Source organism: Columba livia, chromosome 6 (assembly GCF_036013475.1).
Source record: "Columba livia isolate bColLiv1 breed racing homer chromosome 6, bColLiv1.pat.W.v2, whole genome shotgun sequence".
In the NCBI taxonomy this organism is placed as follows: Eukaryota; Metazoa; Chordata; class Aves; order Columbiformes; family Columbidae; genus Columba; species Columba livia.
This window is the reverse complement of record NC_088607.1, coordinates 4,406,541-4,430,780: the sequence shown is the minus strand read 5'-3', so window position 1 is coordinate 4,430,780 and position 24,240 is coordinate 4,406,541. Positions and strand designations below refer to the sequence as shown.

General features: G+C 41.2%; 1 protein-coding gene across 1 annotated transcript in view; it reads right to left on the bottom strand.

Moving 5' to 3' along the window:
• The window catches only part of CPXM2 (carboxypeptidase X, M14 family member 2), a 75,252-nt gene extending 55,753 nt beyond the window's left edge, over nucleotides 1-19,499 (bottom strand). The window contains exon 1 of the mRNA XM_065066773.1: nucleotides 18,668-19,499. Within this exon, the coding sequence (XP_064922845.1) occupies nucleotides 18,668-19,013 (346 nt within the window). The 5' untranslated portion in view covers nucleotides 19,014-19,499. The remainder of the gene's footprint in view (nucleotides 1-18,667) is intronic.
• Nucleotides 19,500-24,240: the final 4,741 nt, after the last annotated feature.

Here is a 24,240-nt window from a genome sequence, read left to right as displayed (position 1 = left end):
ATGCTTCTGCTAGACGGAGAAATGATTGTATCCCAGCTAAGGGCAGCAAGGCAGCTCTGATAGTTTGACACTGAGCAATCGCCCATCCCTTGAAGTCATGAGGAGGAGACTTTTGAGACTTACTTCAACCACAACTTCATCTCTTGAAACCTCAACTTACCAGTTACAATTTAGGGTTTGCCAATACTGAGAGCACTACCCAAAGGAGCTGCTGAGCTCCCATCTCAAGCCAACATCAACTCAACTCATCTTGCAACTCTGTGCAAGGATGTTGGCCCAGGTTTGAAAGCAGTTTCAGCCTCACGATGGCTGTACCCTACTTGATGCAACATCTTCCATTGAAATTCTGATCAAAACAACCCACCTTCTGCAGAGCCAGCTTGGTTGTCTCTACACCTGGAGTGTAACTGTAGCTGCTCTGCAGCAATCTTAGCTGTTCTTTATGATAAAACTGTATGAATGGGCATTCTTAGAAACATATTAGCTCCATAAATAGAAGATAAATGTATAAATAGGGCAAGGAAAACAACCCTGTTCATCTTCATTGCCTAAATTAGTCACTTATTTTCTTTTCTTCTGGTCTAAATAAAGATTGTCAGATAAGCATAGGTTGTCATTATAGCTTTTGTATCTAATAAGGATGCATTTAGGAAATCACTCTGTGCTGTTCTTTCGGAGGCATGGCAGACAAATGATTGTTTTATTTAAATAATATTTTCCATCAATTTAAGAATATGTTCAGATTTTCAAATGGAAAGAAAAGAAGCATCAGGTTTCCTCTTCACTTATATTTTTAAAATCTTTACCTATAATCCTTTTCAATTCCTGCAAGTCTGTTCTTGTCTAACTCCTCACGCACAGTGATTCTCAGACCTAGAAATGTCTCAAATATCAGCCCTGTGCAGTCTGACAGTCTCCTTGACATTTGGAGGCAGAATGTACCTTGACTATTTATTTTTTTATGATTCTAAATGTGTATTAGCTCCAGGAGCTTTGTCATTTTTAAACACATAATAATCTCCTTGCATTTCAAAACGTTTGTTTGGGGAGAAAGGATGTTACGCAAGAGATGCAGCAGTTCAGAGAAGACAAGGAGAGGTCACAGTAGAGCTGACAGTGAGTTAACACAAATTTTTCTACACAGAGAATGATTTTAGCACCAGGATTTTGCTGTTGTTGTTGTGGGTACCTATAGCTTTGCATTTGGGGCTTGAGCCTGCACTACCCAACTCAACAGAAGAACATCACTATGGTAAATATGAAGACCTCATTACCCTTCCAATGTAGCCAACACAATACAATCAGGTATTTCATGGTGAAATCCCATGAAATAAGACAGATTTAGTTTTAGGTTTTGATTCCCTGTTTCTTTTTCTGGGCCATGCCAGGTTAAATGCAGAATTTAGGCCTTGTTTAAGCAAAACACTTAAACATATAATTAACAAAGAAAATGCAAATCTGTGAAGCTACTGATACAGGTACAAGAATGTATCTGTTTTGGGGGAAGACGACTTTAATACTTCTTATGCTATTCATACTATTCTTACGGGCTTGGATAAAAATTTTTAAAGAGGTCAATACAATAAATTTTACCCTAACAGCTAACTTTAGAGCTTTTCCTATGAAAAGTGTGGTTGATAATTCATCTCCCAACAGCAGAAACTTTTAAAGGAAACCCTGGCAGTGTAATTCCTGTATCTCAACTAACACTTAGTTCACAAGTATGCAAAGTATTTTAATACTGCAATGCACCTGAAAGGTGAAATAACAGTAAAAGCATATTTCTGCTCACCTGCTACTTGCTGAAAGGATCTTTTGATTGTTTTTCTGTGGTAGACAGCCTTTGTGGGGGCTGAATGAAACAGAACAAGGTTCTCAGTTTTCTAAATAATTTGTTATATTTACAGTCTTAGGACATTAGTGGGGGGGGAACACGGTCTAGCTAAATTTTGCTGTTTTGACGATGTGATTGTGGAAGTGTGAAATTTCCACAGATGTTCATGAGTCACACTCTACACTTGGTATGGCCCATTTTTTCCCTGGAAACAGGTCCGCGGATTTCAGTCTGAGCAGTTCTCTGACTTTGTTCACATCCAAAGTGTTGCAAGCAACACATTCCAGTTTCTTTTCTGGCCTGAATTCAGGACACCAGCCCCTATGCACCCCAGATTAATTAAAGCAGTAGAGGCAGTTGAAGGTCCTTCAAGCACACACAGTTTGCTTTTGTTTGCTTTTTCTTATAAACCCATTCCCAGGGTACTAAAAGAACAAAGTAAGCAATGTGCACTTATAACAAATCCCCTATATAGAAGCTAAAATACTGAATTATAGTCCCAGATCAAAGATCAAATAAAGGATTAAATAGATGCCAAAATTTTCTATCCTAAGACAACATTAATTGTTCTCTAATGTTGCATCAAAGCTGTATATTTTTCTAGGACAAGCAACAGATACTGCATGGGGGTTTAAGATGTCAGGGACTTCTCTCAGATGGAAATGGCAATATTTATCATAGCACTGCAACATACACTTCTCTCACTTCTCTTTATGGTTGCTGTTGAAGATTAAAATAAAATAAAAAGCCACAAATGCTTTTGGTTAAAAGCCACAAGAGCCAGTTCTGTTAGGGGTCTGACTCAAGGCCTCCATAAATCAGGAGTGACACTTGCATGTGCTCTAGGTGAGAGCAAAGCCGGAGTGAGGCTCCCACAAATGTCACCTATCTGGCATCTCAGAGCTGCTTTGGATGGTGAGATATGATTCTTCTTTGCAACCATCTTATCCAGGGCCAAGGAGCTGCGTCTTGAAAGTCTCTTAGCTTGTGGGGAGGGGAGATGCTTTTTAGGAAGGGAGGTAGTTACTGAGAAGTGGCAAATATCTCCTGTGTGATGGCGCAAGGCCAGTCCTGGGCAGGGAAGGTGTGGATTTAAAGCCATAACCACTGGAGTTGGGGGTAGTGAACCAGAGTGAAAGCCCTAAGACACTTTCAAGGCCGCCAAAGTTGTGTCTGATACCAGTGACACACAAAGACATCCCATTGTACAAAGGCACTGAACACTCCCATGGTTTCTCTACACCACCACTGAGCACCAGCTGGCAGGATTGGGCACAACAGTTTCTTGAAAAGTTGCAGGGTCCAGACTCTATGGAATGTGAAAGTATCTCTTCTCCTCCTTCCAAGGTTAAGGAAAGATTAAAGGTAAATAAAGAATACAGTAAGAATTATCTTTAGGTCAGGTCTGAGATGAAACTAAACATTCTGAGATTGAGAAAGCGCACTTTGTTTCACTTTTTTTTTTTCTTTAATTACTTTTCACATTTTTGCTTCCTCGCAAACCCAGGTTGTGGCTGGTTCTAGATGCAACAAAACAGCACATTTAGCAGGAAGAGCTTCTGTTGTTCCTGGCACAGCTGGAAGCAGGAGTTTCCAGAAATCTTGTTCTCTGAGAGATTTCTGGCCAAGCTTTCAGACTCAAGAGGCTCATCTACATTCCAGATACTGTATGACATTCCCTGAGCTGCCTACTGCTGCCATCATACAGCCCACCTGGGAGATGACATGGTTTATGATGTGGGCAATACAAGGGCCTGATCCCACAGGTACAAAATCATTAGGCTTGGGCACAAGAAGCATTTGCCATTGTTTCTCCTGGCTCTGGTTCTTGCTACCTGTTCCTTCTTCTTGAGGGAAGAAGCAACCATACCCATAGGTGCCTGCAGGCAGCGGCCTCCTCCAGGTGGGTGGAAGCACGGTCCATAGCTCTTGTCTTCATCTCTCTCTCCCCACATCTTTTTAGGAGAAGAGAAAGGCAGAGAAAAGAGGTCATGGTCTCCAGGCCATTAACAGAAGAAACAATCAGACAAACAGGACAATTTAGGTTGGAAGGGACCTTCAAGCTCATCCAGTCCAACCCTTGCCATGAGCAGGGACCTCTTCACCCAGATCAGGTTGCTCAGAGGGAGGACAAGCTGCATTCAGCATGGACCACCAGCATATGGAGGCAATAAGTATCAGTCTAGGCATAGCCCCAGGAAAAGGTTTTCTAGATGCTCGTGATACAAGGTACCCTCTCACTTTTATCCAAACCCGACAAGTCCTTCACTTTCTCTACAAAAGAATATGGGTATTTAGCCACTCTGAAAAAGACATATTATTCCCTTTAATGGCAAAAAAATACAGCCTGAAAAATACCTTATCAATTCTCAGCTTTTTATTATGAGCTTTGACTAAGGCTGACTTCTGTGCTATTAATTTTAAAATGTCTCCTGTGATGTTTTTCTGAAGCACAGGATGAAGACTTTCTGTAATTCCAGCTAAAGCCACAAAAACTGAGCACAGCCATCAAAAATGAGAACCATCCTTTTTTCTTCCCTTTTTTTTTTTTTTTTTTCAAGAGCCAAACAAATAAGCTTAGCCAAACAATGGAGAAAAATACTGAGACAGACCGCTCACACAATGGCTGGGTATGGGACTAAAATTACCATTAAAAACGCATCTGTCCAATGTCATCGTGCCAGAAATACTTTGAAATATGAAATCACTGAGGTATCCTGCAAGATCAAAGATTCTCCAAGAAGAACATTAGGTCTAGCCATTAAAAATAAACACTGAAACTTGGAATACCATTAACAAACACAAAAAACAGGTACTATCTTAAGATACCACCCTGGCCTAATAAATGAAACACCCCAAAAGTGCTAAAGTTTGACCGGTTTAATGATTCCAGTTGAGCATATTTTACCAAAGATAGTACAACTGCATAAAAACAGTTGTATAAAATTGGCTTGTGGTCACATTTTTTTCTTCCCCCTGCCTGCTCAAAAGCTGTAGTATCAACATCTTACAGAAGTAATTATATCTATAGGTAGGTGTTGCACAGATACTGTGCAGTTGTACAGAAATAGGTGGCACCACTCTGACATCACCCAGTTCCCACCTTCTCTCTAGGACACACATGAAGCCCACACACATAGAGCAGGAACAGCCTGCGAGGTTGTAAAGGAGGTCTCATTAGCACTGATGAGCCATTAAATTTTATCCCCGCTACTATAGTTCCCTCCACTCCTGAGAACTAAATTTACACTTGAGAAAGACTGAAATCAGCCACTTCCTGGTCAGCAATACTTAACATTATTCAACTTTTAATCAAGATAAAATCTAGCATAGACTAAACTGTATTTATTTTCTGTAAAGTGGAAAACATGCTGAATATGGTACTGAAACAGGTGCACTAGTTTCTTTTGATGAAGCGGTCCAAAGCCTAACACAGGTAAATCAGGGATGAAGATAGAGTCACCTTGCTATGCAGTTTTGGGTTTCATCATAAGCTGTTTCTACCAGTTTAGCTTTCTGACTTAGCTCTTGGTGGGAGCCAGCAAAGTTCAGAGCCAGCATGATGAAGTAGTATAAGTGATGCCTTTAGGCAGCGGACCGACATTAATCATCTTAGCTGGGAGTGGAAATGTCATCTTTCATTTTTTAATGATTAAAACTAAAAATAGGCATTTACCAACAGCATGTGGAATAGATGTAGCAGTGAGACCTAGGTGAACAGCACAGCATCATCCTTCCCAGAGTCATTCCTCCCCTGCTGGTCTGTGAAAAAAACTAATCCTTGCCAATTTTAAACCTTCCCAAAGATTATGCTGCTAATCAGAAGTGACATTAACAATTGCCTTCTCTGCATGTACACAAACACATATAGTTGCAAACACACCTCCTTGCATGAGAAAGAATACCCTCAAAGGTGGGCTGACCACTTCAGCAGAGATTGCCAAGCCAACCATCATCCCCCAGCACCCAACTGTGCTTATACCTCTTGCAATTAATATTCCTCCTCCTCCTCTCGCAGCAGTAACTGTGAGGACGCATCGCTGAGTGGGTGGTAAGGACAGTTCAAACCTCAGAGTTTATTTCTGAGTCGTCATCCCGCACAGGCTGGTCTCAGTTGCTGCCTAACCCTCCTCCAGGTTGCACATCTGGGCTAAATACTTGACCTATATAGAGAACCCTGTGACAGGAAATACCTAAAATCAATCCAACTCGGGTTTAAAACCTTTCATAAAGTGTAAGTCTCGGTTTTATGGAGACCTGGTGCCTCTGCTCTAGCAGTGAGTAGACATATATACTTTTTTTCTAGAATCACATCTGTTGTTATTATTTCATATGGCATAATAGGAGGAACGAATAAAAACAAACACTTCTCATAAAGAAAAGAAGTCACTGTAGTGCCTGGAGCTACTGCTCAGACAATGATTTCGGAAGAAAGTTTTGTGGTTACAATTAACCTGAACTCAAACTTTGTGCTCCCTCCCAACCCTGAAAAATAAATCAGATTGTACTTTCTAGAGCTCAGTAAAAGAAAAAAAAAAAAAAGTTTACTTGTCTTTTTGCTTTTCACTTAATCTCTTTCTGATGGACTTTCTTTTAATTGCATGGTTGATTGAAGCTCAGCTCTAAGGCATTACTGAAGTCTGAAGTGGCTGATACATTCGAAGTCCCAAACAGTGGAAAACTGTTTTAGTGAAGGGATGAAGAATTGGCCAAGTGCACACAGAAAATAACCAGAGGTCCTTTGGATATTCCCAGAAGTCCTGAAAAGCAAAAGATTTAGGAACTCATGTAACAGAGCTTTCTTCTTGCCTTTAAAGCCCCCTACGTCCAAACTGTCGCACCCTTGAGAAGCACCCTGAAAGCAAAGTATTTAAGAGTTCAAAGAAAAAGGAAGTAAAACTTCAACAAAGAATTCAGTCTCTAAGATTTGAGAGAATCAAATCCAGGCCTGGGTTGAAATGTGACTACCCTCCTTAAAAAAGAATAAAAATAAAAAATCCTAAAGAGCAGAAGTTAGAGGAATTGCTGGGGTGCATGATGGATGCTGCCCCTGCGACCAGGGCTACGGCTGGTGTTTGGGCTCACTCTGGAGACACAAACCCCAGGGGAGCACAGGAATCCCACTGGAAAATGCACCATCGATGCATATCTAAGCACAGAGCCCAGCTTGCACAGACAACTTATTATTCCCTAATTTTTGAAAAACGCATGATTTTTAAGGAGTTAAAACACACGCACACTCTGCAGTCAGGCTCTCCTTTTCTCAGATTTCTCAGCTGGGCTTCCCAGGAGCTTTTGCTCCACTTCCCAAGGGATTTCAGCTTCCAGATGACTTTTAAGCTTTCCGATGTTCATTGCCGGAAAGGCAATGGCACATATCATAGTCCATCCATTTTACTTCCTTATCTCTACCTGCCCTCAAGCTAGTCATGGAAAAGGCGATTTAGGGAACAACAACGAAAAAAAAAAAATTAAAAAAATACCCCAAGCCCAAGCAAGCACCAGGATTCTGTGATTTTAAAAGCTCAGTTAATATCTTTTAAATTCTGTGCACTCAGCACTTTCACAAGCCTCTGAGCTTCCTGCCCACAGAAAGCAAAATGCTAAAAATACCACAAGAAAGACATGGCTCTTGCTACTTCTGAGCAGATCCGAGGGAAGAACTGGAGGTTCAGCAGGGAAGCTCTTAAGAAGCTCCAACTCCATGTGAGGGAGCTGAAACAGTTCAAGCAAGGTTCAGATAAATATTTCCAAGAGTGGGCACCTCTCCAACTCAAATGACTGAGTCTTCAGAGGTCCTTCCTCCTTATTCCAGCTCCCTAATGATCTTGCAGCTTTGCGTAGCCTGCAAAAGATTCCCAAAATTCATTCTGTCTAAACATCTTTTCTGTTTTGTTTAACAATTCAGCCCCGGTCCAGCAAAGGCTCATAATCACAAGCTAAACATTTAGCACATAGAAGGTTCACTGATTCAAAGATGTGTCTCAGAAACTTCAAATGATACAAAATGTGAGTTAACAGTGAACTTAAAATTGCATGTTTGCTTGTCTCCTTGCTCAATTCTGAAATCCTGAAGATCCACAGACTGTTTAGAGGAGTGTGTTATCACACAACAAGTGGTGATGGTTTTAAACAGAAGGAGGGGAGATTCATGCTGGAAATGAGGAAGAAATAATTGTCCCTGAGTCTGGTGAAAGCCTGGCCCAGGTTGGCCAGAGAGGTGGTGGATGAACCATCCCTGGAGACATCCCAGGCCAGGCTGGACGGGGCTCTGAGCAACCTGAGCTGGTGAAGATGGCCCTGCTCATGGCAGGGGTGCCACTGGATGAGCTTTGAAGGTCCTTTCCAATGCAAACCATTCTATGATTCTGTGATTTATTTCTGCTGAAACAAAAGTTTCTGCTCTATGCCAATGAAAAATCTCTCAGAAGGTTAAAGTCTGGTCCTGTGTTCAGATCCTGTCTAATGAGTATGGGGCAAACTCATTATATTTTTGAAAATTATCTTGGGGGAAAACAAGAGTGTGCTAAACCCAAATCTGGCATAAGGGGTGGTCGTAACGGTGTTGGTAAGGAGTGCTTACCTCCACATTTGAGATCAGGTCTTCTAAGATACTTTGAATTTTTCCCTTGATTTGACAGATGTTTTAGGAGGACCCTGACAGTAGAGAGAAGCCATAAACCTGTCACCATAAAACACTGTATCCCTGAAGAGGAGAACATAAAAATACTCTAATTTCTGGCAAAGAATGACAAAGAGAGTTTTCAGTTGCTTCCATTACAAACAACATCATCTCCAATGATTAATACACTCAGGTAGTTTACAGTGAACCTTGGATGCGTTAGAAGGAGGAGATGCTTGGCCTCACTCCATACTCTCTTGTCAAACATAACTCCCCTTGAAAGGGGAGACTGTTTTGCTTTCTAAAGTTCATATGAGGAAACAGGCAAAAGGCAAATCTGGGGACAATGGAGACCACAGACCTCCTGAGCCACTCCACAGACCAAAGAAAACTCTGAAAGCCAAGCCCAACATTTGGGCTTCTCCCTCAGGCTCCCTTTTAGGTCCCAGCCAGGAGGATAAACCCTGTGGAGTCAAAGAGAAGGGAAATGCCAAGAAAAGTAATAAATTTGTGGTATGTGGGAGTGTGAGGAAGAAACTGTCTACAGGAAGTGCTCAAGCCCCATAATCTAAGCAAAAAAATTAGATTTAGGAAGCTCTGTTAGATGTTGTCTAGATGAGCTATTGAGGTCCAAAAGAACAAGCTGGACACAGGGCTCTGGTGCTTAAGCCCAACTGAGACCCATCATAGAACAGCTGAAGGCTGTACCTAGTGTCCAGCTTTGGGGCATATCCAGTAGTGTCTCCTTCTGGATGGTCAAGACCTGTCTGCCATGTACTAGGATTCAAAACTGAGCATTTTTCTGTCCACATTTCCTGAACAGATCAGTCCACTGCAAACATGTCCAGTATTCCACACTCTGGGAGAAACATGGCCACCAGACATGGCATTGGAACAGGATATTTCCCTTTATTGGACTTCAAACGATTGCCCAGATGGCTAAAGGACTCTCATTGCTGACATGAACACATATTTTACAGGGAAAGATGCTGAACATGAAGCTGAGCCACACACATGTTCCCAGCCCATGCTGCAGGAGATACTCCTCTTTTCATGAAGCTCAGAAGAAGTTGAATCAGGGCTGGAAAACAAAGATGAGCATGATTATCCAGCTAAGGGCTAGATGAGAGGTGATTATTTTGATATTTGTATTAACTCCCAATGGATGAAGTAGAAAAATATCATTTACAGTTTCAATCACCATTACCAAAATGACCACTACCCATGGCTATATTTCTAAGGACAGGAGCTTCTCAGATTTTAATCTGTTGTCTTGAAAATAAAGACCACACATCTTTCAAAACTCCTGTATTTTTAGGTGTTTATAAATATAAACATGCACATAACCTTTTAATACTGACTTGATAAAGACTGAAGTTGTGATGTTAGTTCAAGCTGGTCCTTGGGAATTCTGCTGATTATAGCAGAACAACACTATTGCCAGGTACATACCTCACGTAATTCACAAGCAGCCTAGGGCTGATGTATGGTCATACAAGAAGTCTGTCAGGCAACTCATGCTAATGAAAAAAAATATAAGAAAAAGATAAATACCAAATAGATCTTTAAGAGCTAAATTAATCAGGTACACTATTCACTCTGAAAGTAATATTTTCATTATTAGTAACTGGAAACCAGTGAGCACACTGTGTAGCAGAAAGAAGTAAAAAGAAGCATAAGCTGCCAATACCTGAAATATGTTTAACTTCTGTATACAGCTTTGATTGCATTCCTCACTTGGACTGTTGGATGCAGCAGCAAATTTAGAAACACAGCATCCTGCTAATGGTTGTGTGAAAGCAGTAGAACGGTATTATTTGCTATTATTTACAGACCTGTACATTTAGAGGTTTCCCATACCGTAAATAACCACACGTAAATAGAAGATTAATACGGTATCTGCGTGCTTTCACTACTAAATCAGATGCACAAGCAATAGTTACTGGAGGTTGCCACGATCCACTGAAACTTGCCTCTTTTTGTGTGATTTTCTGCAATAGCAAATCCCAGCAGACACGCTGCGACGCAGCCCCACACAGACCATGCACCACAGGTTTGCAGGTTTGGGGCTCTCTTGTGTGTCAGAATAGGAAATCATTCACTCTGCCTAATCCAAGAATAAAATGTGTTTCTCCAGCTCTGACCTAGTAGCAGTACCTCACATAATTTTTTACAAGACATGATTTTGAAATATACTTCACAGTGTATTGAGCTTGATTTCCATTTATAAGACAGCTCTGTTAAACACCCCTCCAGAACCAGAAAGTTACTTCAAAGCCTCTTGCTATTTAGAAAAATTGTGTTGATCACTGCGGAAATAAGGAATGAAGCCTTTATCTTTCCTGATCTCCATTTAACCTATAATCATAGAATATCTTGAGTTGGAATGGAACCATGAGGATCATCGAGTCCAAACTCCCAGTAACACGATACAAATCCTTGCTTGCCAATTGCAGTATGTTACCCACCAGAAAGAAATTATTTTATTTCCAAAAGACGACTTAGATATCTATCAGCATATTCTCCAGAATATCCTTTTAAATTTAATTCAAACAGGGCCAGAGGGATTAACAGCTAAACCCAAGTACTCCAAAGATGCTTTAAATGATCCCCATATACTTCCCCTGATGTCTCCATAGGCACCCTGACCCTCAGAGCCACCATCTGGCATCTCGTCATTCCCCTTCTTGTTTTTCTCACCTTTTTTTTGTTCCCATTTTTAGCTATGGGTAGAAGAGAGAAACAGTTTTCCTTTTACACCTGTCAAGTTAATTTAGCACTGCCTGGTGAATGCACGAAGAGTAAAATGCCTTGCTCCTCTCTGATGGTGCTTCATCCCTTCTAGCAGACAGCAGAAATCAAGAGTACCCTGTTTTTCCCTGCGCAGGGATGATAAAACCACAGGGGAATGGGATCGTAAATGTTCCTTTTGCTGTGTTACAAGGAAATTAGAAATGTGCTTGCATAAAAAATCAGACATTAGCAGTGTTAGATACCCATGTTGGGGCTGGTCAAAATGTCCTCTATTCCATTTTCCATGCAATTTATTCTTGCCTGCGCATGGATAGTATATTCAAGCCGGTTACTAAGTAAATCCTACACTGGAGATATAACTGCACAGCTATAATGGCCATGAAAAAAAAAAGCAACCATGAAGCAAATTCAAATGCTGCCTTTGATTCATGACCCATTGAATTAAACAGGACCAAACTGTCTATTAAGGCAGCTCCCGGGGACAGAAAGAGTAAAGGTGATTGTCTGTTTCGAACATGAGTGATTATTTCTCTCACCTCTGTTTTCTTTCGGTGAATGTTTGTTTGAGCTGAGTAAAGGCTACAGAGTGTTTTCCATGTTTAATCACTGCATTTTAAAAGGTAAATAATTTTGGCTACATAAGAGCTTTGTTCCTGTTTGCCTTGAGTACCCAAAAGCCTAGTGTTAAGGGCACATACAAGTATGTTCATTTCAGAAAGCCTTGCTTATAAAACAAGTATCACAAGACATAACCTCACCAGAGGCCTGACAAGAAGACCAAATCTGGTGCATCTTTTGCATAATAATAACACAAGCACATGAAACCAGTATATAGGACAATCAAATCTCAGCTCTGTACCCAGACAATAAAACTTTTGGTATTGCTTTTTACATAGAAAATGTATTGGGCAAGGCTCAAAAATTCCAGGAAGAAAAGGCTCAGACACTGAAAATTCAATAAATCATTGCTTCTGCACCCTAACTTCCATTACTTCATCTTTTTGACAGGTTTTAAGTTCACATAGCTGACGGAAATCTTCATTGCAAAACCAAAAGAAATAAGTGAAATTTGATTGTGAACCATCAGATTGACCTGTCTAGCCAGCTCACTGAACAGAGAATACCATCAAAAAACAGGAATGAATTTGAATAATGAGGGATTTGTAATATGCTGACATTTCAGGTACAAGTCTAGATTCAGGTTCATACTACTAAAATCTGTTCAGTGAAACCATCTCTTTTTTAGAGAGGTATTTTTCTCACCTTAAAAATTAGTCTGAATTCAGAAAAAAACTGCTAGGAGAATTATCGTAGAAAGCAGGTTCCTCTAGCATAATAAAACACGTTTATTCTGATTTTTTTTCTCTCGTTTCATTAGCCATTGAAGCCATGGGTAAGGAAAATGTTAATCAAAAAGGTCTGGCCAATTTCAAGGGCATTTTTCATTATTCATTCTTAGTCATCCTTCATCCTCCTTTGTTGTGACATTCTTTAAAGGACAGGCTCTCAAATGCAATGGCTATGTTACTTTTCATAATCCTACATATTTGTAGAAGTGCTGAAGAGAAAATAGATGCTGGTAGATGAAAGAAGGCTCATTAAAAGCCACATGTTTTCATCTTCGCTTGTCACATCTGGCAATCAGGACGTGATACAGGCCATATTAAAATTTATGGAATGTACACCTAGGGCAAATGAGTTAGTTTGTAAAAGTTGGTAGCATATGAAGTTTTGGCAAAAGCTTTGAAATGACAGTTTACATTCTAGGACACAGGAGCGCTCCACTTTCTCTGGGCTTCTCAGAAGTGCAAGCCAGCTACAAGGTTTAAAACAGGATAGAAAACAGCAGCACTGGTAATTAACTGAGCATGTGGATCATTCTGTGCTTATTTCTTCTTAGTTCCTATATGAGTTGTTTATCACTGGCAACCAATGACAGAACCCGAGTGAATGGCAAGAAGACGTGCCAGGGGAGGTTTAGGTTGGACATGAGGAAAAGATTCTTCACCCAGAGGTGCTGGACACTGGAACAGGTTCCCCAGGGAGATGTCACAGCCCCAACCTGACAGTGTTTAGGAAGAGACTGGACAACGTCCTCAGACACACGGTGTCAACTGTGGGGTTGTCAATGCAGGGGCAGGAGTTGGCCTTGATGACCTTTGTGGGTCCCTTCCAGCTCATGATATTCTATGATTCAATAGCCTTCACTTAAAACCCAGTCCATGCACACAGTCATCCCCAGCCTTCATTCTACCCTCTGATTCAGTTCTCTCACCCAAAAGCCTCCTTTTTCCCCTGAATCTCTTTTGTATTCCCAGCTCCTGCCCCATTTTCCTCCACACCTTTCCTCCAAGCTCCTCAACATGCTGCTGAAAGCCACCGCGGGCTCTGCTCCCCGCAGACCCACACCAGCCACCCGTCCCGTCTGGTTTTCAGCCCTTGCCTTCCACTCCGAGGCACCTTGCCAAGATTCCTAATGACTTCTTCTTCCCAGCCAGAGCTCTGAGGCGTCACCCCATCTTCATCATGCCAGCAAAGTTCAACATGCTGGACTTCAAATGTCTTTGGAAAACTTTGAATTTAATGACTCTCTTTGCTGCTAGACTTCCTCCTGGCTCTCTGGTGCGCCTTTAGTCTGCTTGTTTGCAGTCTCCCCTCTTTGTATCTTTGCTTTAGCTAATCCCATCTAAAACCACAATTTTGGCCACCTTTTTCTTCTATGTTTACATCTGTTCTAGCTGGAAATCTGGTGTATCCACGTGACTTCTTCAGTGATTTCAGCTATTAGTTCAATACCTTAGGTATCACGCTCATGTCTTCTTCCTAGTCAACAAATTCACCATTCAAATGCCAATAACACCATGAACTTGTCATGTTGTTAACTTCACACCCTCTTCAGGTCTTCATCGCCATTTTGTACCAAAATCTTTCTAGTTTTTCCTGAATAACATCTCTCTGATTCAGCTTTTCCTCCTCTTTCACTTACTGATCTCTCACCAAGCCTTCATTATCTCATATCTTGATAAGCATCTTAATTAACGCAATATAAGTCTACTTTTATACATTCAAAATATTTCTGCAAGACAGTTTACATAGTTGCTTGCATTGGCCATTTCGTCATTTTTTTGCCTTTCCTTATTGACTCCTCCTCAGACAGTGAGATCACGACCCATCCAAGAGACTCCTAATGCACTACATAACTTTAAAAAATAAATAAATAAACACACCAAAACCCTTAAGAATTACATTGTTGAACAGGTGGCAAAATTACACAAAACCAAACAAATCTGGAGCAAGTAAACAGCGATGCATCTGAAGAGTTTCATCAAGCCTGAGGAGAGCAATAGATTAGACAAGACAAAGGAAATCATGGTAACTACACACACACATATGCTGGATTGTGCAGAGATCAAACACTGGAAGACCTATGAAATACAAAAGAAATGTGCAGTAAACCCATTCTGAGCACTGCCGTATAAATAAACATCACTCTCTTATTTTCTAAAGGCAATCAGAATTGAGGCATGGCCAAAACACAAACACTGTAGCAATACAAGTTTTAAAAATCAAACTTGTATCTTAGGAATGTTTGGTAGGTCCCAACTTCCTGCATTCTCCATGAGACTGACAGATAGTCTTGGACTAAAGAGAGCTATGTAGGCAGTATTTTGGCAAGCGTGGTATCACATTAACCATGAAAGGAGATACGGAACAAAGAGTCTGTAGCACTGCATTTCTAGAGTTATGCGGCAGCTACACCAAAAATTGACAGAAGCATAGAAGAGTAATTACAGATGTAATTGTGGCTGATTTGGGCGCCATCGGGTTGACAGTGGGAACTGTCGGGTGGTGACCCAGAGCAACGTGAAGCACTGAGCAATGTCATGGGGATTGCAGCCCCCTAAACCTCCGCACGGTGAATGTTTGCAGACAGACCCCAAAGCATCTGCAGGGATCTGCCCCACAGATGGCAGCTGGGACGGCATATATTAAACTCTATTAAGGGCCTCATAAAAGAAAAACATTGAGGTTAACAAGACTCTTTCCAGTGATTTGAATGAGCTTTGGATAGAAGCCTAAACAAACACGGATGGAATTAGAAAATGGAAATATGTATATACAGAAACCTGTCAATCCAACCGTTTACCTCCCAAGGATGACCTGGTACCACTTCATTTATGAGTCATTTACAGGGCAAGGAGGCAGACTGATATTTTTAACTGTTACCTGAATCAAGTATTTGCAAATATTGATTCTAATAATACTTAAAAAACCCAAAACACATTGCAACCTCTCTGACATCAAGAGGATTTCTTTCTACATCAATATCTTACAGATTGAAAATATCTATATTCTCACCACCTTCAGTAATTAGCTTAAATAAATTGAGTTCGTGGCATCTGTTACGTGCCGTGTCCTTCAGAACTGCTACGTTTGATTTCGACTTTGATTCAAAGCTGGGGCTGATCAGCACCAGCTGCTCAGCCAAAGGGCAGATCACACGTTCCCGTTCCTCCGCTTTCTTCATCCCAGCTCCCAGCCAGACTATTGTTTGTTACAACTAATTAATCCCGCATGCCCCGGCTGCCAGCAAGCCTCACAAAAAGCAAATTTTTGTGTTTACTGCATGCCCAATAAATTAATTCCAGTTCCAGATATATGTACAAACATATAAATATATATAGAGAGACAACATATGTATTTACACAGCCAGGTTTATAGCTCCTATTCATGGATATCTGTTTGGCAACTGCTATTATTATTTCTAGCTGTCCCCTTAACAGGCCAAATGTGAGAAATTGTAGGCATGTATTATTATTTAGGCACCTCTGGCACCTTTACAAGGGCCCAGATTTCCAGATATTCATTTCAAAGCGACGCGCGGTGACATGGTACCAAGCATCAGTGTCACTGCACCGGCAGGACCTGGCCCTTGCCTGCCTTTGGGAGAGAAGAAAGGAGAAATTCCAAATATTATAGCCAGAAGTTTTAGCACTGTCTGCAGTTAAAATTGCCTGACGCTTCCTGCTAAAAACCTCCTGGTTTTCCTTAAATCTTTAACAAATGGTAACCATTTTCTTTGCTGGGTGTTTGCCTTAGGGCTTATTATGGCTATTTCAGTTAAAATAGTTCAGCTGCTCCCAAGGAAATACACTGAATTTTCCCATATTAAAGTGTAACAGCTAGTTTGTTGAGTTGGTGCCAAGCCTCCATGCACTGAGCAAGAAGAGAAAGTTTGGTGGAGGGGATCAGTTGTTTATTGTACCTCTGGCTATTTTTTTAAAAAGCTCATAGGCTTTAAAACCTCTTATTGCATGTGGCTGGTGAGAGCTCAGTAGCTGTGTCAAAAGAGCACAAGGTTGCTCTGGAAGGAGGGACTGAGCTATTCGAGCTACTTTGCGTGGTGCATCACGAGCCTCTCCCATGATCCCCTTGACCTTGTGCTTGGCCATGCCGAGGAAGAGGAGGTCAAGGAAGGACCTCACCTGGCTGAATGCAGAAATGACTCCTTGAACTGAGTGGAAAGCAAAAAGCACCAAATTAGAAGACAAAACTTGCACAAGTCAATTAGTTGGCACACAATAGGAAGTTTTCCGAGGAAGGTTTGAGGAGGTCTTTTTTTTCCAATTCCCTAATTTCCTATACAGAAAAACGAGTGCCATTCCATGTGTAAAATCAAACATTCTTAGGCGATGACCAAATTCAGACTGCTTGTAAGACCTCAGCATGCTGTGTAATATAGTTAGAATTCTGTACCGCTCTGTCTCCAGTGCATCCACCCAAGCAGGTTTGGAAGGGACAAGCGTTGCACCCTGAAGGAGGTTGTTACCCACGTGGCTTCTGCCTCCTTTGCCCCTGTAAAGTGCTCAGTGCAGGTGGGGAACAAGAAAGACACCTGTCTATAGAGATGAATGAACATTGCCCTCACATATTGGATGCTGTCATCATCGCTGTCACAGTGTTCCATGTCTGGTGAAGTATATGTGATGCCACGGTGCCTGTGAAGTTGGGAAAAAGGCACCAAGGAAGGTGAAAACAGAGCTGAAGCCCAGAATATCCCACTACAGGCTGGAAATCCGTGCTGTCTCCAACATGCTGAACAAGAAAAAGACTGGTATCTAACTAAGTAGCTTTGAAATCCATGTGTTGCCCATGGTAAGATAAAAAACCTAATAAGCCAGGCAGTACCTGCTCAGGAAGCTGCTGCTGGCCCAAGGAAGCCAAGGGTGGAGATGTCCCCTGTCTCTGCTCCCCTGGGTGAGGTATTAATATATTTACTGTCATCCTTGACTTCTGCCTTGAGTTACACCAGCAATCCAAACTGCCTGTCCCACATGGCTTCCCAGATTTCAGAAACGTTATTTTCTTATCACTGTTTATTATTATAAAACCCCGTATCTTTGCTAATTAATTTCTGTTAGTGTTAACATTAAATTGAAAGTACTTTGTTTATTCTCTTTTAGATGTAACTGGGAAAAGTTAATGTCACTCTACAACCCCTGATCCTCTGTTTTGCTCTCTGCATGCAATAACGGCTTTGAATTGCAAATTTTGAGCCATGTGCTCCAGCCATTGAAGTTCAGATGTAGGGAGTTCAGCTGTAGGGATGTGGGATTTGCCCTCAGATTTTACAATGCTGGGCCAAACTCACTTCTAAGTGTCCCAAACCAAAAAGTACCCAGCATTAATTTAGGAAACAAAGAAAGAAATTACTCTTCTTTCAAGGGGGGGGTGCAATTAGCTTGTAATGAGAAAAACTGGATGGTAGAAGTTCATCAAGTTTCTGCAAACTTTGATCGTTGCATATTTGCGTCCAATCAAATGCAGAAAATAGAAAATGGAATTAAGGGTGGCTTTTCTGTTTTTATAAGGCTTTTTTGTGGCTATTTAATTTCATTATTTTACAGGTCAATAATTACACTGAGCTTGTTATGGCTTAGTCTTTTACAAGAAGATCTTTGTTTACATATCTTCCTCTGGAGGGCTGTCAAGTGACATCTCAAAGAAATTCACAGGTTTATAAGTAAAATTAAATCAGGAACCTCTCAGGTTAAAATGACAAGAGATAATGTAAAGCATCACCATATACAACCAGTTTTTACCGGGGAATCGGTCTTTCTTGCTTATAGAACAGCAGCTTTAATAGCAAGCCAGCTGTCAAGTGTAATTAAGAAGGAAAAGTCTGTATACTAGCTAGAGTGAAGCATAATTAATACATTACCACTCTGATATGTCTTTACTTGATGAGGAAAGGGTTAAAAAAAATCTATAGAAGTTCAGCAGATCTGTTCTGTGGGATATTAAAAATTAATGTGTTGTCATCATCCTCACCACGAGCACATTAATTGTTATTGTTACCAAGACTGCCATTAACTGGATATTCATTAATGCTAAAAGTCACAGTCAGCATGAGATTCAGCAGACTCCAAGCTCTGGGAGAGGAGGTGGAAAGTTACCTGGTGGAGTTTCAAGAATGGCTTTTCCTTTTTTGTTGTTTTTCTTCGGTTTTAACTCTTTCCTGCTGGGTTTGAACCCTGGGTGCTCCTCTGTCTCTGCAGCACGGACGGGTCCTTCCTCTCCAGGTTGCTCCGTGAAAGGAAAAAACTCTTCACCAGGATACGGGAAGGAATAATAATGATCTCTGTTGCTAATCTCCTGCAGGTAATAATCCTGATCGTCCATGGGTACAGCCTGGGACACATCCCCCAGCAGCACCAGCCCAAAGGCGCAGAGAGCGAAGCAGAGCTGAGAAGAACATGAGTTTTTCTTGCTCGGGGCAATCATTATCCTTTGCTTTTGCATAAATCTCTGCAAATCCCAGAACTTTATTTGGAAAGAGGGGAAAACAGAGAGCCTTGGCAGCCGGGAAACTCCCCTTCTAGAGGGCTGGAGCAGCAAAGAGCCGCCGCTTTGGGGTAGTTTTGCCGAAGTTGCGCAGCGGGACGGAGGCTGCGGAGGGAGGGGGCAGGACGGGGCTGCATGTGATCGGCGGGCTCGGCAGCCAGACAGACGGACAGACAGACAGACGGACCAGCGCTCCGCTCCGCCGGCGTTTGGCAGGTGGGATCGGCAGAGCAGTCAACTCGCTGCTTTTCTGTTTTCCTTTCACTTTTTTGTTGTTGTTGCTTCCCTCAAAAAAGTTACAAGACACTTTCCGCTAAACCCTCCAACAGTTTTTTAGGCTCCCCGCACGCAGATTATCCGAGAGAGCATTTGTTTAAAAACATAAATAAATTTGGCAGCCAGCCCTTGCTACCCAGCCTGTGTATGAAAGGGTTTCCCTCCCCCAGGAGATGCTGTGCAGATGCGGGGGGGGCACACGGAGCCCTGCCTGGACTTTGACCCTGGGCATACACGAAGCTGCATGGGATGTGGGGCTGTGGTAAATCATCCTCATTCCATATGTGTTGGGCTATATTCCCTCTCATGGTATTTTTTTTGGTCTTTTTAGTTTGTAAAAATGTAGGATCCCTCTCCAGCACAAATCTCAGCCTCCTTTCTTTGTATTGGTTAATATATATAGTGTCTATATATACGCTATACTATATATAGAGTATATATGCACTATAGTATATATAGTTTATATATCACTTAGTTTATAGAATATATAAAAATATGTATTAGTTATATATATAGATATATACATAAAGAACTATATATGTATATTTTTATATATAGAATATATAAAAATATATATTATATATCACTATGTATTAGTGCCAATTACTATCTATTAGTGATATATAACTAATATAACTCCACACATAGCCTGTGCCAATTTATAAGAGGTTTCTCCTCAGGTGTATGGGAGCTCCCTGGACTCAGCCCAGCTGAAAACCAGGTGGGACAGCTTTCATCAGTGACCCTTTTCCCCACTCTTTTTGGAGTGATCCTGACTTTTGGGATGGATGTGTTGTGCTAGCAGCTGCACACATGCAACCCAGTGTTGTTAATAGAATCAGTTTATCTGAGAGTAAAATCTTATCTTTCATCTTTTCCATACCTCTAAAATAACCTTCAGTGCTGAAGGAAATGTGCAGCAGTTGGCTCGTGTGAAATGTGGATCCTTACTCCCGTGTTGAAAATACCAGATTATATTTTCATCATGTATATTTTATTTCTTGCCCTTGTCCAGTCATCTAGGAGAAAGCATCACATCTGTGTAGCAGTTGGATCTTTCAATGGTGCAGTTGATGGCTCTAACACTTTTTGTGCCCCAATGACCCTCTCCTCACCGCCTCCTCCGCCCCGATGGGGGAGCAGGAGGGGTGGGACACTCAGTCAACAGAACAGAGGCCTCAGCTAAGGGGGCCCCAAGAAGATTCTGGACCATGAAGCATGTATGGGAGACAAGCGAGGATGTGAACAGAGAAATTCAGGTCTTCTTGGCTGATTAGGCCAGCTGATAATTCTTATGAGGATGGATTGAGGGACCTGGGGGGTTCAGCCTGGAGAACAGGAGCTGAGGGGAGACCTTCACACTTTCTACAACTACCTGAAAAGAGGTTGAAGCATAGAGGGTGTTGGTCTTTTCTCCCAAATAACAAGTGATAAGACAAGAGGAAACAGCCTCAAGATGTGCCAGGGGAGGTTTAGACTGGATATGAGGAAAAATTTCTTCCCAGAAAGGGCTGTTGGGCATTGGAACAGGCTGCTCAGGGCAGTGGAGGAGTCACCATACCTGGAGGGGCTTAAAAGACAAGGAGATGAGGTTCTTAGGGACATGGTTTAGAGGTGGACTTGACAATGTTGGGTTAACAGTTGGACTTGATGATCTTAAAGGCCTTTTCCAACCAAAACAATTCTATGATTCTGTGCTTGTGATGGCCACAGCCAGATTCCACCAGGCTATAAAATGGGGTCACCACTGGAGACCACCTTGGAGTTGGTTTCCTCCGAGCAATAGGTCTACAGTGGAAGGTTCTCCTTAGACTGACCATCTGAGGGACATTCCTCAGGGACTGAGACACCTCACTGACCTGGTACATGATCTTCTGGGTGCTCTTTGAGAGTCCTCCACCTTGTAAGAATGGGAAAATGTGCATTTTGAATCATCACAGGGATCTGATTCCCTTGAGTTTGAATTAGCTGAGTAGTAACCAAGCTCACACTCAGTATCTAAACCTGTGTTCTATAATGTTGTTGGAGTGCTGAATAATTTTGGATAAACGCTGTTTGTAGTTGCTTTTCTGCTAGACCGTTCTGGTTAGAATAAAGTCTGTTTGGAGCTTGTTGCCCAAGTTGACTTCTAGTGTGTCTCTGTGACAATTTGTTACCCTATTCTTTAGTCTGCTTTTGCAATTGCATTTCACATATATTTCTCATAACTTTAATATAATAATAAGCATAATTTCATATCTCAGTATCTATATATTTTGGTATATTTGAGTTCCAGCTGTGGGTGATCCAGTCCCATATATTTAGTGATGATCCTGGCTTTTTAAATCACTGTCCCAAAAGAAATTGAATTATTATATTGTGCTTGCGGTCCTTTCTTGTAGACAAATATTTTCACAACAAATTCTAGTTTCATTCTTCAGTTTTATGTTCTTTTAAAATTTGAAAACTAAGACTTTTTCTATTTTAAAGCTAGGATTTTAATTTTCTAAAACTGGAATAAAAAACAATTTTCTTTTTCACTGCTTTACTGAATTATGTATTTTAAAAAGAAAATTCGTTTAATGAAAAACTGCTTCCCATCGAACTTTTCAGGTGGTTTTATCTGGAGTAGGTGGCTTTGTTCCCTTTGGTGCAGGGTGTGCAGTGACAGGGGGAGCTGTGGGAGCTGAGACCCACTGGACATGGTGTGTGAAATGGGCTGTTTGTTCTCTACATTCAGTGGCAAGAAGAATATCCTGGATATCCCATTTTAGCGATTTCACAGATGTTCTGTTTTCCCTTTCCAAAGTATCCAGTCTTCTCCTCCTGACTTGTGAGGACAGAGCACAAGCCACAGAAAATGTGTGTGATTTGGTACCGCTTGCAGCACAGTCTCTCTTTTGCATACATTGCAGACATTCACATACCTAGAGAAGTAACAGATAAATGGACTTTTCCATGACATCCTTAATGACCTATTTTTTTAACGAGCTTTAGCTGCAAATTGTTATTTAACTCATTGCAGTGGTCGAAGAAGGATACCTGGAAACAGAAGAGGGTTTACATTTCCAAGCATAACAAGAAGTATTTTCATAAAATATAGAGTCCAATGTACATTAATAAAGACCTGAGGAATGTGATTTGTGGGAATTGTAAATTGTTTGCTTTTGGCGACTTTACATGTTTACATTTCAATAACGTATGTGTGTAGACATCACGTATTTTCTCTCCCACACAATACCTTTTCTATAAGGAGGCAACTGTGTGGACTTTTTTTTTAGTTTATCCTATATATTGAATATATCTGTCATATTGGATTTGGACATTTTAATAGGTGAGTATGCATAATAGCTGTATATATGTAGATGCATGACTACAGCTGTGCATGGTATAGCAGCAAAATTTTTGTCATGACAATATAAGACCTTTACTTATTTAATACATGTAAAAAAATGCATTTAAGTGACACAAATATCCATCCAGGTGTTACCCAGATCACCCATCACAATACGTTGTTATTCACGTATGCAACAACTCATTGCTGTATGTTCATGTTATTTAAGTGAGGTGTTGGTGTAAAATTAGGGCGCAGATCATATGCCAGCAGTGTTTCATTTCATATATAATGTAATAATTTCTGAGTTTCCTGGTGGATTCAAGTGGTGCTGTACCACTCCTTCACCTCCTCCAGGCACCACAAATAACTCTCTCCTTTCACTCTGTGTGTACTTACCTTAAGAAAGATTTATTCATCAAACATATCCATCAATATCTATTGCTAGGTCTTGACCTGTGCCAATAACCTGTTCCTGTATATTTCTTTCTCTTGAATTTTAACACATTCTGTGGCTATGGGTATGGATGCACTGCTGCTCCTTCCAGACCCACCTCTGGTTCTGGGGTGTCCATGCATCCAGCCAGCTGGAACCACACAAAAGTTTGTTTCAAGGCAGAATTTTGGTCTTCTTTCTCACCGTAAGATGTGTTTACCATTTTATTTCTCTCCGTCAGCATCCTAGCAACATACAACTTACAAGAAAGTGGCACAAGAGTCTTTAAGTTCACTGAAGGCTCAGATGTTTTTTGCCTAGGGGCTGTTCCTTATTTTTGCCTGTGAAGCATCACAAGAGCTTTTAAACACTTGCAGTTGATGTGGAAGGAGATAAAGCAAACTAATGTTTTTGTAGAACAACTGCAACTAGCATTATCCTCCCCTTCTGGACGACACCAGTAAGTCATTCTACACTTTGCTTTTAATCTTTGTCCTGCTGAAGTGAAACACAATGTGCTGTTATCTGCAAACTAATGGGGCTTTCCCCCTCTGTTCACAAGAAAGATTTATTTGAAAGATGATGGTTAATGCATCTCAAGCTGTGTGTTTTGAGCCCATTTCAACAAAACCCCTGGAAAAAAGAGGCACTCCCAGCTCCCCCTCGCCATTAGTCTCAGGCTTAGCTTGGCCAGTCCTCACGTCACCCCAAGCTGGTCCCAGCAGAGAGAGTGGACATAGGAACCACCCTTTCCTGCCCTCCTTATGCCTCAAAATGGTATTTCCCAGCTCTTATGTCACATATACCATTTTGCAAATAGATGGCTTTACTGGAACTAGTGGTTGAGTTTGGGAAAACCAGGCTTTACATGTTGCGTTCTTCCCCCTCACCTTTGCAGCCTTGTTTCTCCCTGTTTGGTTGTTGGCAACCATCACTTCATGAAGTTCAGATTCACTAATGCATTTTTACAAAAGAGAGGCAAATTTGTATGTGTAAGAACTACCCTGGTTCAAGATCTTAATTTGTGTTTATACTCCAGAGTCAATGGTCACACGTTTATGTTTAATTCAACCACAAACTGCTTGGTGACTTGTGCAACTTCTCCTTTGGAGTATGGGCATCATTCTTTAATTGGAGAACAGCTTTGTGTTTGGAAAGAA